The 16448-nt window shown below is 48.1% G+C and overlaps 6 protein-coding genes across 6 annotated transcripts; 2 read left to right on the top strand and 4 right to left on the bottom strand.

The window, feature by feature from the left end:
* Positions 1–630: 630 nt before the first annotated feature.
* On the top strand, positions 631–4612 carry N7471_006194 (hybrid sensor histidine kinase/response regulator; the record flags this gene model as incomplete). Its single annotated transcript, XM_057278913.1, has 8 exons — positions 631–683; positions 743–1452; positions 1516–1867; positions 1917–2657; positions 2710–3759; positions 3813–4107; positions 4216–4330; positions 4398–4612. 8 exons carry the CDS (start codon positions 631–633, stop codon positions 4610–4612), a joined length of 3531 nt encoding a protein of 1176 aa, XP_057138523.1.
* Positions 4613–5081: 469 nt separating this feature from the next.
* On the bottom strand, positions 5082–5321 carry N7471_006193 (uncharacterized protein; the record flags this gene model as incomplete). The annotated part of the gene is made up of 1 exon (XM_057278912.1): positions 5082–5321. The coding sequence occupies one exon, from the start codon at positions 5319–5321 to the stop codon at positions 5082–5084; it is 240 nt and encodes a 79-aa protein (XP_057138522.1).
* Positions 5322–6622: 1301 nt separating this feature from the next.
* On the bottom strand, positions 6623–8107 carry N7471_006192 (integral membrane protein TmpA; the record flags this gene model as incomplete). Its single annotated transcript, XM_057278911.1, has 1 exon — positions 6623–8107. One exon carries the CDS (start codon positions 8105–8107, stop codon positions 6623–6625), a length of 1485 nt encoding a protein of 494 aa, XP_057138521.1.
* A 2492-nt stretch (positions 8108–10599) lies between these two features.
* afeA (adenylate-forming enzyme AfeA) lies at positions 10600–12586 on the top strand (the record flags this gene model as incomplete). Its single annotated transcript, XM_057278910.1, has 3 exons — positions 10600–10848; positions 10967–12090; positions 12154–12586. The coding sequence occupies 3 exons, from the start codon at positions 10600–10602 to the stop codon at positions 12584–12586; spliced, it is 1806 nt and encodes a 601-aa protein (XP_057138520.1).
* Positions 12587–14270: 1684 nt separating this feature from the next.
* On the bottom strand, positions 14271–14717 carry N7471_006190 (uncharacterized protein; the record flags this gene model as incomplete). The annotated part of the gene is made up of 1 exon (XM_057278909.1): positions 14271–14717. One exon carries the CDS (start codon positions 14715–14717, stop codon positions 14271–14273), a length of 447 nt encoding a protein of 148 aa, XP_057138519.1.
* A 368-nt stretch (positions 14718–15085) lies between these two features.
* On the bottom strand, positions 15086–16006 carry N7471_006189 (uncharacterized protein; the record flags this gene model as incomplete). The annotated part of the gene is made up of 1 exon (XM_057278908.1): positions 15086–16006. The coding sequence occupies one exon, from the start codon at positions 16004–16006 to the stop codon at positions 15086–15088; it is 921 nt and encodes a 306-aa protein (XP_057138518.1).
* Positions 16007–16448: the final 442 nt, after the last annotated feature.

The raw sequence follows: 16448 nt of genomic DNA, 5'->3' as shown, positions 1-16448 counted from the left end.
CTCTTCATTCTTTTTTATGTCCTGAATACGGGGAATGCACTGTACATAGATTGCAATTGAACACTAGTCTGCAAGTTTCCATATACTTGATCGTTTCGGGATATCTCTCATTGAGGAATCTCACAATGGTTGTGTAGTTCTGTGAAATAGCATTCTTGTATAGACAAGTGTCTAGTGACACATGCGGTTGGCGTATCGTTTGTGATAGAGCGCTGATGTCGCTGTCGAGTTCCAAGAAGTCGGTGATAAGGTAGATTATCTCCAACGGGAGATCTGGAAATCCCATTTTGTGTACAACAGGCAGAGAAGAAGTGTGAGACCAGGTGTACCTGAGGTGATAGTTCGAGAGAACTACATATGTACACATAAATACGTATGTTGTAGTAGAGATCTGGAACCAAGTCTGGACCAGAGAGTCAGGGCCAGGCAAGCCTCTTACCGAGGTAGCCCCACCACAAAAACCTTGGATGAATTCCCCCAAAACAGGTTTCTTTGCCCGTTTAGCCGTTTTTTCGTAACCCCGTTTTTCTCTTTTGATTCAATGTTTGAACATATGTCACGCATATGAGAACTTCTTAACTTCATTCTTATGTGGAAGTGACCAGCTATAGATCAGCTGGCCCATCTAATATGGGTCAGCCGCAGAATGATGTCGAGCAAGAAAGAATCCGGGATTTATCAAAGTTGGTTGTTCCCCGCCCTGCGATTGCGATCTCCACTAACGCATCTCCGATCTCAACAGATATTATTGTACCTTTGATCAACCAGTCTCTACAAGCTCGGACCCGGAACTACATGATGTCCCACAGGACATACCCTCCCCTCGTCTTTCAAATGATACCACCTTGACTGCGTTGACACAACTGGGTGTCTATCGATTTGGATGTAATCGGTCTTTCGTTTCAATCATTGACGGAGAAAATCAACATATCATTTCAGAGGCAACCGCCTCAATCTCTCTTCGAAACAAAGATCTTCATCGCCCGGACGATGGCATCTTCCTCGGTGTCAATACACTTGACTTGGAATGGGGAGTTTGTCCCCACGCCATTCGACTTTTCACTGGACAAGATCCTTCCCAGGTACAAGACACGGAGAATATAACGGCCAACCAGACACGCAACATCATTCGCGATTTCACCAAGGAGGATTTCTACAAAGATCGCCCGTACGTGCTTGGCTGGCCTTTCTTTCGATTCTACGCCGAGGTGCCATTGTACAGCCCTTCCGGTTTCGTACTCGGTTCATATTGTGTAGTGGACAACAAGCCACGAACGAAATTTGGAGATGAAGATGTCGCTGCTCTTCGAGAGATTGCCGACTCAATTTCAAACCACATTGAAAATGCGCGGATCGTTCAATACCATCGCCGTTCGGAAAACTTGGTCAAAGGGTTGACAAACTTCGTCAAAAGTAATTCGAAATTTGACCCCACTGGCTCCTCCACTCAAGGTCAGATTGAAGCATCTGCGAAGAAGCTCAATTCTGAAGATTTGGGGCTAATAGCCAATCCAGGCGATGTGGGTGGAACGCTCGATTCCTTGTCCACAGAAAAGGATATTGGTGTCTATTCACCCCTTGATGAAAGGTCGTCCACAAGTCTTAATGGAAAGGAAGCGTCGATATTTTCTCGAAACATACCTTCTGCGTCAAACTATACACTGCCATCATCGCTTTCTCGAACCTCGGACCGAGCCGAACCGCTTTCCTCTTCCATAGAAGGGCCCCCGGAATTATCAGTGCCAGACAATGTGCCTATCACTGAACGCATAGCTGCGATTTTTGCTCGTGCCAGTTTACTATTGAAAGAATCTTTGGATTTGGACGGCGTGGTCTTTCTTGATGCCCACCGAAATGACCCGCAATTGTTAGTCACTCTTTCTTTGCATAATTGACATTTTCTAACTCCATTTTAGCGAATCTCCTGGACGGCATGATGATTGGGATTCCTTGTCGAATTTTGAGGCAGGCTCCCCCATTTCTTCGCGCTGGGGCCCTCCTAATGCAAATTCGCCCAAAGATGCAGTAAACTACTGTGGCTCCTTGGGCCAGGCTATAAGCTGCAGGCCAGCTAAGACCAACACCGACTCAAAATTCCAGGTCAAAGTGACTGAAGAGTTGCTGCATTCGTTGATCACACACTTTCCAGATGGCCACATATTCAACATAGACAGCAGGAGTAATCTGGCCAGCCCCATGGACTCTACCCCCATGGACTCTACAAGTGGAAATTCAGAGATTTTTGCTCCAAACTTTGAAATCATTCGGCATATCTCTCATCGTCTCGCTCACCAGCTTCCTGGAGCCAAGTGTGTGATTTTCTATCCTCTATGGGATTGGAACAAATCCCGATGGCTTGCAGGTACACTGGCATGGGTAAACGGAACCCACCGTCCTTTGGGCACAGAAGACCTGCACTACTTTAGAGCCTTTGGAGATTCTATGATCTCTGAAGTATCTCGGATACACTGGACCGCCAGTGAGAACTCAAAATTCGACTTTGTAACTTCTATCAGTCATGAGCTTCGCTCCCCACTACACGGGATCCTCGCGAGCGCAGAGTTGCTACATGACATTCCGCTTCAGACTGCGCACCGTGATATGGTCAACATGATCTTAACATCAGGACTGACCTTGCTGGATACAATAGATCACCTGTAGGTTTTAGTCGCAGTCTGTCGAGTGAGACCTTTTACTGACAAACACCAGGCTAGATTACTGTAAAATCAACAACTTGGCAACCACGCAAAGTCTCAGCGTGACCAACACTAAAGATTCTGGAACAAGCCTAGTCTCCGACTTCGATCTCGATTCCTTGGTTGAAGAAGTCGCTGTGATACTCCATACCGGCCGAAAAGCACATGGGCCTGCCTCCTCTCTTGCAAGTGAAACAGCTATTGCTGCTCTGTCCTTTCAAACCGCCTCTCGTATTACTCGAAATGGGGATGAATTGTCAGTGATAGTAAATATCGAGCAGTCCAGCTCCTGGAATATCCGATCAGTCGCTGGTGCCTGGAGGAGAATAGTCATGAACCTCCTCGGCAACGCAATGAAATGGACACAGACAGGTCTCATCGAGGTATCATTGTCACAAGCCGCAGCTCAAACTGAAGCAGAACCCCATCTTGTTCACCTTCGCGTTACAGACACGGGTCGAGGAATTGCACAGGACTTTCTCAGAAACTCCGCGTTCTCTCCATTCGCCCAGGAAGATGCCTTATCAGAGGGCGTTGGGCTTGGACTCAGCGTCGTGCATAAGCTAGTGACTTTCCTGGGCGGTCATCTTAATATGAAGAGCGAAATTGGTGTTGGTACCCAGGTCGATGTTTACATTCCTGCACAGCGTCCCAAGGACCACGTCCCCGCCAAGCTGTTCGACAATGCTTGCTCGATAGGAACGCAAAGCCACAAGGACACTCTGAAGGCATGTCTCATTGGGTTTAATGGCTATCCCGACTTGACGGAGACACCCACTGGTATCCTGAGCTCCGACGCGAAAAGAAAGCTTTCTATTCAGAGCACTCTTGCCAATGTTTTCAGAGTACAACCGGGATGGCATATTGCACTGGCAGAGTCCCTTGAGAAGGGAGAGGGTGACATCGCGGTCATCGAGGAGGCAAAATTCGACGCTATGTTGAATGACCAATCACCCTCTACTATGGATGGCGGCCATAATTTCAAATTCTTTATTGTCTTGGGCAGCACGACATCTTCGCTAGGCCACTCTCTCCCTCCGAATGCCATCCTGATTTCACAGCCGTACGTCCAGGGTTCACCCCTTTTGCGAATACTTGAACTGACTTTCGATGCAGATATGGACCTCAGAAGATCCGTCAAACCGCTCAAAGAATCATGGATATGCACAAGGCACAGACTCAAATCAACGATCTTGAAGCTCCAATTCCCGCTCCACCAACAAGCCGTGAAATTATTCCCTCAAATCCTACCCCAGCGAACCTACCGGAAATATCGAAAGATCTTTCACAACAGCCTCCAGTTGAATTGGTCTGTCCAAGTCCTCTTATCAGGGGCTCACCGATTCAATCGAATGGTCAAATGAACGATATGCATGTTCTCATCGTTGATGACAATGAAATCAATGTCCAGGTAAGTTAGCTCTCTGCAAACTCGGTTACGCAAAAAGTCGCTCTCACTTTTTCGTCTCTTGGTCCCTTCAATTCATTCCTTGTGATCTGACTTACAACCATGAAACAGATCCTGGCTACGTTCATGCGAAAGATTGGCTGTAGTTACGACACAGCTTCTAATGGACTCATTGCATTAGAACTTGTTGAAAATTCGAGTCGAAGATATGATTTGATATTGATGGGTTAGTCTACGAGTTTGCTGGACATCCTTCAACCCGCAATTACTAACTGCGTGGTTGTTAATTTTAGATTTATCAATGCCTATAATGGACGGGCTGGTTTCAACCAGTAAGATCCGACAACACGAAAAAGACCATGGTCTCCAACCCTCCCGCATAATGGCCGTTACAGGTGTCGCTTCGGATACCATGCAACAGGCGGCGGTGACCGCAGGTATTGACGACTATTTAGTCAAACCTCTCTCCCTCCGTAAGCTGAAGAAGCTCATGGAACCCACACTCTAATCCGATACCATCTCCTGTGAATGCAACAGTTACCTCCGATTATTCTCGGAAGACTGTTTGAAAATTCACGTTATCATGATACCATAGCATAAGCCCCAAGAGCAAGAAAACGAACAGCTCTATAAACTCATCCTTAACTAACAAAACATACAATCACATGCCTAGTCCCACCTCATTCATATCGTAGACCAAATGCCGCTGTTCAATTCAACGTTTATCCAGGATCAAAGCCCTGGAAACACTCATATACACTCCAATGCTATCTCCTTGGTCCACGACATACATGGACTAGTCTTATTTCTGGTCTATTCGCGGCCTGCATATAGACTACATTCACGTGCGGGCGACGAATCTCATCGAATTTCGCAACAGAGGCCGATTGGGATTCAACAAGATCCTCGACAACATCGACCCACTGACTACGAGAATTCTCAAGAATATTCAGCACAGAGTCCTTAAACCGCTCAATCTACGCCTTGTGAGCCTCCTCCCACCCATCACGACTGTCCCCAGAGTCCAGCAAGACAACCTCTCGCGAGAACCCACACATAACCTCATCCTTATTCGCTATGCAAGGATTCACCAAGACACTGTCAGTCTTCTCCCCTAGCCCAGCCCACGTAATCCCACTCCCCAAGACCACCCCAGCCAACGAATGCAGCACGAGCTGCATCTCACCATAACTATCCACAGCCTCAGAGGTCGCCATACGCACCCAGACGGCCAAACATCCGTAAGCCGTTAGACACGATTCCTACTGCGCGGCCGAGAGTTGTCAGCTCTGTGCGCAACTCATAGGTAGGTGAGATTGTTGTGCTTGTTCTGGCGCAGCGCCGTTGCGAGACGGGCTGGTCTAGCGCTGATTCTTAGTGTCGGTGTTGCGGGGTTTGGTAGTGGGGTTTGCTTTTTTTGCGTCGGCGGTCATCTTCATATGCATGTGCTTATGCGCTTATGTGCGTCATCCATTAAATCTCGGGATACACGATTACGCGTGGTTGGGTACTGTTCTCTAGGGCATTTCGACATGGGTGTGTTGTGTGTGCTGGTTTGGGCTGTGCTTACCTTGCGTGGTTCGGACATTGCGGTGGGTTTGGTGTAACGTTGGAGGGTGGATTTCTTTTTGGTTCTGGGAATGATTATAATTGAAAATAGGACTTGGATTTGGACACTTGAGTATTTCATTTTATCTATTTTTGGTTGACTTTGAAGAGTTATATATATTTGGCCTCGTATACTTTGCGGCCTGGGTACATACTCCGTGGATACTACCGAATTCAGTAAATATCACCGTGAGGGTCGGAGGTTGAAATATCCGATCCGACATATCCTTGACCATAATGGACTATATAGCAACAATATATAGTGAGGGATTTGTCTCTATATGCGAGAACATGCACGAAATCCAACTTAAATTAGAGTACATGAAATATCAAACTTGACATGCGAAAATAGACTAAAACAGAGGCAGATTTAAAGAGACAATCTACTTCATGTAAGCTTCAGCACCTTATCACTATCACCGCCACTATAATTGGCCCCCACGCCCCTTGGGTGGAGACTGTTAGTATGTATTTGGAATTGTACGGCTATCACGCACATCAATATTGTCTTTTATAAGGGTGAAGTTTGTCATGGTTGCCTTCTATAGGTTCTTTAAGGAGAAACTTGCCTAACGGATAGCAGCAGGGTCATAGCGCGCGATTCCAAATTCCCCTAGGAAGCGCTGACATATTTACACAAACAGGCCCCCCTGAATAGGAGTCTTGCAACTCAACATCCCTTTGAAAATATCAATTAAAAAAAACACAAGTGTACCGCCAATAAACGCCGCGAGCCGGAGAGGATATATCGCAAGATGCTCGAAAGATACAAACTCCTAAATGAGAAGCAAAAACATGAGAAGCAAAAACAAAAAAAAAAAAAAAAACCAAAAAGGGGCCCAAGAAAACAAGAAGTGAACAACAGGTATGTACGGTCTAGAGACAGACAAATAATATCATGAATTAGGAATCAGGAATCGAAAATCGGGCCAAATGCCGGGGTCCCTCGACATTCAAGCTCATAGACAATTCGCGCCGTCAGCACAGGGTTACTGATCACGCACACCGCTTCAGCTTGGAAGTCCTTGATCTGCCGCAAGATGATGGGCACCATGTCCATACGCCCGCACTTGTCGGTGTCTAGGATGATGGGGGCTGAATCCATCTTGTGGACCAGATGCATCACCCCGTCACCATAGGTATTCCGAGGGGCACGAGTTTGCCAGAGCACACGCAGTGCGGGTCGGTTATCATCACCGAGGAATGACAGACAGGGTCCGATTCCCGATCCGGTAGTGACGACTATCACTCTCCGGAAAACACGCATGGCATATGCAAAGCCATAGATCAACACGCCGCGCTTCCAGAGATGGGTAGGCGGGTTCTGGATCGTTTCTGCAGTCCAGTCTCCAGCTTTGGATATCAAGGTAGAGAAGCTTGGGTTGCCGTGGACACCTGCGGGGGCAGGATCTGGGAAAGTTGCAAAACTATGCCAGTCGCGAAGCGGGTGCTTGGCTAGTTGGATGCCCTTTCCAAAAGTGGTAACAGCATGGTCGAAATGCAGACGGGTGGCGTGGGTCGAGAGTGGCTCGGCCCGTACCGCGACCTTTCGAAGGAAAAGCCAAGGCTGGATAATGGCTGCTACCGTGAGCATCAAGAACCAGAAGGCTGGCAGTTCGATCAGGAATGTTCCAAGTGGTTGGCCCATGGACTGACTAGCGCCTCGCGAGAAGACGAGCAACAGGGCGAAAAACAAGGCCACGACAAGCCACCCCGAAAAACGGTGGGTGAGTTCGAAATAATCATGCCGTTTCATCCGGAAGGCGGGGTGGGCCACCACGATGATCGCCAACAACAGGACCAAGATGACATAAGCTAATGCAACTGATGCTGCTGAAACGCCGATATCCGGACCATCCGCTGATGGCTTCCAATATTGGTGGGATAACACGCCCACGAATCCCACGTACCACACGAGGGAAGCGACTCCACAGCCGCTATGGACACCACCATAGTGGTAGACCTTTGCGGCGATCCGACGGAGGAGAAGCGGCGCTGAGCGCGGCATCGAGCATACTATCACGAAGATGGCATTGACCACCAGTGGCTGGCGGGCCAAACCGCAAGCGAGCAAATTGGCAGCTGTGGCATTGACCAGGGCTAGCAGTTTTTGTTCCGTGCTCATGACGTACACAAACATTGCAACGTTGGCGCAGAAGACTAGCGTGAAAAGACGCCGGTATAGTGTGAGAATGGCATATCGGGTGGATGCAAACACCTTGGGTTTGCGCTGGGTGGTCTGGGTCTGTGCCTCCACATCGATCTCTTTTGAGAGGTCGAGATGTAATGATTCGGCTTCCTTGGAGTAGGACTTCTCATTGATTTTGTCTGCATCGGTAAGAGTGTCCTCGCTCACAGTCGGGGTGTGCCGCGCAACGACCACCTTTGGAGGCATTGTGATGGGGCTTTTCTCTGACATAACTATGATGGGTTCTCAGGTTCTCACGCTGGCTCATATAAAAAAGTTCAAAAGATGACTGAAGGGTATGAGTGAACTAATCAAGCCAGGGATTCCTTGAAGTGAAAAGAGAGACCGAAAGAAATAGTTGACAACCCAACCAGGGCGAGTCTTCTATTTTTGAAGTGAAGCATGTTAACCAAGACTTTTGTTTTTTTTTTTTTTCTCTTTCCCCTCCAGGGCTCTCTTCCACCAAAATCCACATGTGTAAGATCAGCCTCACATCCCTTCTGCATGGCTCCTGCCTTCGCATCCTTCTTTCCCAATCGAGTTGGTCTTTCCCTTTTGGGCGTCACCGGGCATCACCGCGAACGGTGACGCCCTTCCCCATCTCCCTTCTATTCGCCCATCTAGTCTTTTTTTCCTTTCTCTTTTGAGTTTGGCCCTGAAAATCAGGAATGCATTGCATATGATCCTATTATTGTGCCATTTTCCCTATTATTCATTTGCCGTTCCCCTCAGGTGTATGACACTATCACCTCGACCTCACGCTATTGCAAGTATTTCTTGCCAATCAGCAACCAGAGAACCATCCTACTCCCTTGCTTTCAGCTCGGGTTCTTCACACCTTGGGAAAGTGTCTGACGCAACACCCGACAGATCCACGCTATAGCCTGTCAAAACTTTGTTCTGATCCTCCTTCAAGAGGGAGTGGAACCTCCTTTCGGGGATGAACCGGAAAGGGAGATCAAAGAATGTGCTCATTGAAGTGGGATGCAACCTAATTTACCTCGATATCTCCACAATAACCGAACCGAGGGCCAGTCAAGGCGAGATATGCCGAAACACTATCACGGGCCAGGTGCAACCTGACCAGGGTCTACTTGACTAGCCCTGGTAGGATGCAAGCGTCGGATATGATGGGCCAGTGCACCCGATCATACGGTCAAGAAAGCCTTCAATAAAACAGCCGATCTGCAGCCTAGGGAGGGCGTTGACCACAAGTCCCTTCCACCGGATGTGCACTCGAGGCGCCATCAACAAAGCCAATGTGGATCTATGGAGGTGTGGCGGAATCGTGCCATGACTTAATGCAATAACCCGCCGGATGATAGAGCAGTTCATGTTTGTTGGGATTTTATTTTTGCTTTTTTTCCGACTTTTGTTTTCTTTGAACGCTGCGCGGTCGATCATCAAGATGCAGCTGAGGATGTTCGCGCTATGTCCAATTCCCGCCCCTCTCTTATCTCACTTACAAGGCGAAGTTCTACGCTAATCTCCACCCAACGCCGAGGCCCTGGCACATCCATGCACGGGTGCAGTACATAACCTGGGAGGGAGTGGAGCACGGTTTCGTTAGCCGATCTTTTCGATAGTCGATCTGGATCTGGAGCCGGGAGGAGAAGCCGCGCCCAGATTCAAACTTCAAGACTCCACAGGGAAAGGACAGATGATCTCCACTGAATATCAGCTGCATGCTTTGGGCATCCATTGGAATATTGGGCCCATAATAACCTTTGAAAGTGAAAGTGAAAGTGAATGTGGAAAGGAGATTGCATCCCTTTCATGATGGGCACGGCACGTCAGAGCCAAATGACAGGAGCGGGGAGAGGTCTGTTCACACCTCTGATGTGGCAACAGGGGTCAAATTAGCCCGTGTGGAAGGATTTTCTACGTAAGACCGGCCGAATATCGGATTCAGCACCCCTGTCCACGCTCGTGGCAGACCTTGAAGAAAATGACATTATACATTTTTGGGTTTCCCTAAAGAGGGAATGTGAGTTCATCGGATTAGAGTTTGGAGCATATCTCACGATCCGGTCGATCTTCCACCTAGACATGAACCCATTTCTAAACTATATCTTAAGCAAGGTAAGAGAAACCCTCGGGGGTCCCGTCACGGTCACGGGGACACGGACGAAAGGGCGATCTGATGTGGCTCAGCTCTCTAGGGCTAGTGAATTATTGACAACCAGATTGGTCGATTAAAATTTAATCTATTTATTGGATTTCCGAACCCGCCACAATGGATGGCGCTAAGAGCTTTTAGGTCGAATCTGTTTGGTGGAGACACGATGTAGTACTCCATAGTGTTGTTATCCCATTTTCTATGACATAGTCGTATGATTTTCATTACTTTTTTTACTTTTTTTCCCTTACTCTTGAACTTTGAGTTCAGCTTTTTTTTCAGCTCCCTTGTGTATATTGATTTATTTCTTGTTCTATTGTATAATGTAGAGTATAGTAAGAATTTCACCTTACAGTTCCCCGAAGTGGAGACCTCGGGACTAGTGCGTACTTACATAATCATGTATTCCAAATCCTGGAACAGGTGGAACAGGGCCGGGGAAGATGTCAGGTAAAATCAAATCAAAAGATCAAAATGGAATATACATTAACCTATATAATCCCCCGAGGACTTCTGTGCTTTGGACTACTTATATACTACACTCCCAATTCACTTCTTCTTCTAAATTTCCAAACACACAATGACTTGGAACACAACTATGTCTTCAAACAATATGCTCTCCCAGGAGGTCTACTCTGACTTGCTGAGTTTCACATTCGATGGCCCCAAGCCATACAATCAGAATCAACCACTGTTTATTGATGCAGAGGATCCTTCCCGATCATTTACAGCTGCCCAATTCAGACAACTAGTCCGGACCTTGATCGCTGGTTTGAAAGCCCATAATGTCCAGCCAGGAGATTGTGTATTGCTACACTTGGGAAATAGCGTGAGTGAAAGAGAAAAAAAAAAGAGAGAGAATACTTGAAATCTGATATCCAATATTGGACTGAAGATTGTCGGAAAATAAAGAAACAAGACTAACTCGGGCCTATCATATGCAACAGATACTATATCCCGCACTCTTCTTCGGTATAATTGGCGCCGGCGGTGTCTACATGGGATCAAACCCCCGAAGCCAACCCCAAGAACTCGATCACATCCTCAGCCTCGCCGAACCAAAATTAATCCTCACAACTCGCGATGCCCTTCCCTCCCTCCTCGACGTCTCCGCGGCCCGTGGAATCCACCCAGCGCAGGTCTGCCTTGTGGACGAGCGAGCCATCGACAACTGCGCACAATTATTCCTGTGGTACGAACTGGGGTATGCATCGGCAGGACAATTCTGCGCAATGAGTGGCGACGAGCGTCACAACAATTTCGCGAATTTACTCTGCTTCGGCGAAAGCGACTGGCTGAAATTCGCCGACCCTGTCGTTGCACAAGCCACGCCTGCAGCCATGTACCCGACCAGCGGTACAGGCGGCCTGCCCAAAGCAGCAATCCTGTCCCACTATGCACTTGTCTCACAGCACCGCACTATTTACTACGAAGTGCCGCACCCAGTTAGCCGGCTCATCTCGCTGCCCATGTTCCATCTGTTTGGCGCGCTTTGGACACATCTTTTCCCTGTCCGATACGGACACCCGCTGTTCGTCCTGCCGCGCTTCGAGGTCAATGAATTCTTGGCTGCTGTTCAAAAGTACCAGATCTCAGAGACTTACCTCGTCCCGGCTATCATTCACTCTATCAACCAGTCATCTGTACCCATTGGTGATGCATTGAAATCGCTGCGCTATGTTGGTGTTGCCGGCGCTCCTATTGATGGCCATTCCATGCAGCAGTTCCGCAGCCATATCAACCCTATGGGATATGCTTGCCAGATCTGGGGAATGACGGAAGTCGGTGTGACATTCCAGACGCGCTGGGGCCAGCAGGGCGACCCGGGAAGTATTGGAACTTGTATTGCCGGTTACGAGGCCCGCTTGGTGGAACACGATGGCAAAATCGTGCAGGGCGATAACTGCTCGGGTGAGCTGTACGTCCGCGGGCCAGGCCTGCTCAGTGCATACAAAGGCCGCACAGACGCATTGGAGCCACATGGATGGTTCCGAACGGGAGACGTGGCGTACGTCAAGCAGGGCCAATATTACATTGTTGGACGGACGAAGGAGCTTATCAAAGTACGAGGGTAAGTCCATCGTCAAGCCCCAGTTCCATCATCAACTGAATACATATGCTAATCGTTCTATAGATGGCAAGTGGCCCCCGCTGAGGTCGAAAGCGTCCTCCTCCAACACCCGGGAATTCATGATGCCGCCGTGATCGGCGTGAACAAGGATGGTGTGGGCGAGGTCCCACGCGCCTTCATCGTGCGCTCTCGCGACCCATCCGTGCGCCGCCTAACCGGCGAGCAAGTTTACAACTTTGCACGCCAGCACCTAGCTAAATACAAGTCTCTCGATGGAGGTGTCGTATTCGTGGAAGAGATCCCGCGCACTGCAAGTGGAAAGATCCAGCGCTTCAGACTGTCCCAAATGAACTCCTACCGTGAAATGGTGGCGTCCCTGCTATCCCGATTCGATGGTGACAGCTCTGCTGCAGCCACCGCGGCTCGACGGGGACTACCCGCCGGGGCTGAGATGTCGCCTGTTAGCCACATCCCGGAGGGACGGGTTGCAGTCTAGATGAAGAAAGCGGGGCACAGTATGTTTGCACTATCTACGCCGCATATGAGTTGTATGCTACTCGTTCAGCGGTGAAGTGGTGCGGTGAATGGGACAGGGGACGGCGTTTGGGTTAGAACACGGCGTGGTCGGACATTTGGTTTTTGTATCTATTTTTCTTTTCGCTTTCGGGTGGCTATTACTTCTTTTTTATGACTTAGACTCGACTTCGTTATGATTGTTTCCCAATGGACTTGTTATTATTCATTTTTACCAGCATTACCTAGTTCCTCATTTGCACCAGCAATACCTAGATATCGGCGAGTTTTCTATGTAATACTGCCTATTTTTATTTGAAATTACAAATAACACCAGATCCACGTTTCACGGAACATAAATCTATATCCAGTCGCCAAAGTAAACAAATCTAGACCCATCCATAGGAATCCCAACCTCCGAGCCACGAACTCCGCATCATGCAGTGAGACTCTAGAACCTCCCACACCGTACTTCCAAGTCCCACTTCCCTGTCCCAGCCCAAGGCCTCGGTTCTGGATCTCGGGTCTCGGCTTGCATCCGTAAAGCCTACTAGACAGAAGAAATGTGATGTATAAACATACGGAGAGATTCGGAGTAAGCAAAAAGCAATTAATATATTAATATATTTTAGGGCCCCAGGGCGATCCCGTTCGCATTATGCACATGCGAGGTCCCAACAAACAAAGTACGTGGGGCTGGGTCGTACGGAATCCGAATCCGAGTCCGATCTGGAAATCCCACGATCAAGTGCATCCGCGCCAATACATATGCACTTATGCAGGCGCGCACGGGTGGAACCCACCGTGGACGTTCCGTTCCAGGGTTCCCTGCAAGGGGCGTGCTTGGTACTGGAGCCGGGATCGACGGAGCTAAATAGGTTAATTATTGGTGCCCGATTAGGTTGCATTAAGCGTTCTTCGTTTTCAAAGTTAACTGAGTGTTTCTGGTTTAGGTTGGGGGCTTAGAGTTCGTATAGAAAAATTATATCGGTAAACATGTAAATGTAAATATGTAAATATGTACATACTCAAGGTACGAAGTAAGCGGGTTCTCGTTCCAACATGTCCTGGCTCTCTTGCTATTTCCGGATCGGAGAGCGTCCCACGGGCCGCCATTGACAGGTTCAATCCGCTTGACGAAGTTCGGGATGTTACATCGGCCCGATGGACTTTGGCACGTCAGGTTTACCAGGTCTACGGGATTGCATGTTTGGGTCGTTGTTCTTGCTTTTCTCGGGGGTTATACCTTGCCCTGCTTTCGTCACAAGGAGAAATATCAGATCACACCTTGCATGAGGCGAAATCAAGGAAACATGGGAGACTAGGGAGACTGATACATATGACTCAGAAGAACATGTCATGGGAATAGAAATGCAAAAATGAATCGAGTCAACACTTTTAAATATCTTCCGAGTCATGAGGCCAGTTACTCTGCAGAGTAATTACATTATTTATTTTCTAGTTAGGTACTCTGCGCTGTCAAGTGCATTTGCATTTGTTGGGCTTGACCTGTGCGCTGAAAAGCTCGGCCCAAGTATCTAAGACATGTCAAATCCACGGCGTCAACATGGTCTCTGTCGAGACCAAAGTACTCAGAAAATTCAAAAAAGAATCCCAATCGAGTGAATTCGCTCTGTCTATGCATTTACACGTGAAAACAACAAGAATCACATCAAGGACAACCCTGCAAGCTCCTCAATCAGTCCCCGATGGTGATTAGTAGTTCTAGTAGTATATCTATAGAACTCCCAATTTCTCCCACCAGGATCCGAGTTGATTACATAAACAGGAAACGCGAAGTTCTGCTCTCGCTCCTGGGCAGAACCATTTGGATAAGTGGTGATATCTATCTCGATGAAGGTCTGTCGTTGGCCTGGACGTGCCTCCACGGAAAGGCCCCACTGTATGTTATGGCTGTCCCAGTCGGTGAGGAAGGGTCTGATGAAGATGAACGCCAAGGCTAGAGGACTTCCGGGGCGGCGAGGTTGTGCAGGGATGATGACAATTATGCGGAGTCTGCGCACACGGAAAATAGTGTCGACAACTTCTTGTCGGAGCGTGGTCGCATTGACAGGCGAGGAGTAGAGAAGGGGATCATGGTGGCGTTCGGACATTAGGATGTAGAGGGAAGATTTGTAGGGGGTTTTCCTGTTCTTCGGATGGGCTGGTGAATCGTCTACTTATTTGATATTAACTGATATTTTGGACAAGGGACTTTGTTTATTTCGCTGCCATTGTGCTATGTCTCTCTATCATTATTGTTTCGGTATGTCTGCGTTGGATGCGGTTCATGTTTCAACGTTGGGATCAATGTCTTTATAGATGCTTTGTTATTCTACCAATTCGGATGGATTGATGAAACCTGAGGTTTTCATTTCTGATCCTCATCAAATCAATCACCATCCTTCCCAAATGTAACTCCCATCGACCACAACTGTTCTTTATAGTAGATCCATACATGTACATACTCTCCATCTGCAGCTCAAATAATACCATACCCCATCCACCAAACTCCCCAAATCAAAGGTCCCAACGCCCCAAGTACAGCTGCCCCAAATGATAACTCTAGAATACACCAAATCCAAATAGTCCCAACAGCAGGCGCCTTCTTCATAACCGCATAATACGGCTCTCCATTGGTGATAGCGATAAGATGCGCGCCTAGCAGCACAGAAACAGGAAGAAAGACCAGAGTCTTCAGCGCAGGCGGGAAAACCAGCCTTCGTAGGAATGAAAATGTCAATTTGTCACTTGTAAATGGGAACAAAGAAAGAGGAGCAGGCTCTGCCTTTGCACTGCGCTTTTTGAAGGAGATGATATGACCATGTGCTAGGTGGACGAATAAGGTGAGAAGAGGGAAGGCGGTTGTCACAGATTCTTTGAAGAGTTTTGGCAGGTCGATTCTTTCGGCGTATTGGTGGGCTGCGAGGTAGCCCAGGGTGAGGTGGAGGGTTGTAAGAGGCAGGGAAAGGAGGATTGTGTCGAGGAATGGTGGAAGGGGTTTGTCGGGTTCGGATTCGGAGTCGGATTGCTTGACAGTGGTGACTTTTGGATCCTGTTGGCTTTTCTTGGTCTTCTTTTGTGGGACATTGGATGAGAGATGGCTGCTGATGTCGCCGTCGGTGTCGACCAATTCCCCAGACGCGTCGACCGTCACGAATCGCGTTCCCCCTGACTGTGACGGTATGCCTTGTGCTTCTACCGAAGCTGGAATTGTTCCCCCCTTTTGATGGATTCCGCTTTGTCGCTCTGCAATGATGTCATATAGCGTGCGCTCGACGGTTGGTTTATTTTTGGTCGGATCATTGCGTGGGGGATGGGCCATGGTGATTTCAGGTTCGTCCTTTTTGGAGGAAGATCCAGCTGCCGCGCGGCGCTGTTTACGATTCCTTGGAGTTTCCATCTTGCCCAGGCTGGTGTGGAGGGACGATGAGTGGCGGGGAAAAAAAAAGTTGAGAAACACTGACGTGGAGAAATGAGTTTGAGGGCTCGGCGATAAGCCCCATAACCCGGGGTTAACAGGATCGCCAGTTGGCTCCCAGTTGGCTCCCAGCTCTAGATATCTACATCTTCATTTATATATTTAATTTATATTGACAAGTATGGTAGTCTTTAATGGTATATGACTCGCTAGCTGAAAATTCTAATTCTCAGAATTCTCATAAACATGCTAACAAATAATAATATGCACTTTTGTGCGGTATTCTTATTTAGCTTATTGTCCAAATATCTGATAGCCTTGACATCTCAGGGTAGTGGAAGCATGCGCTTGAGGTTGCAGATGAAGCGCTATAGTGCAGGACAGGGGTGTATAAAAACCCCTGTAGCTACCAATCACTCCTTGG

This window comes from Penicillium samsonianum, assembly GCF_028829775.1.
Source record: "Penicillium samsonianum strain IBT 33392 chromosome Unknown utg000003l_segment0_segment0, whole genome shotgun sequence".
Lineage (NCBI taxonomy): Eukaryota > Fungi > Ascomycota > Eurotiomycetes > Eurotiales > Aspergillaceae > Penicillium > Penicillium samsonianum.
Note: the sequence above shows the minus strand (reverse complement) of the source record. Positions and strands in the feature narration are given on the sequence as shown.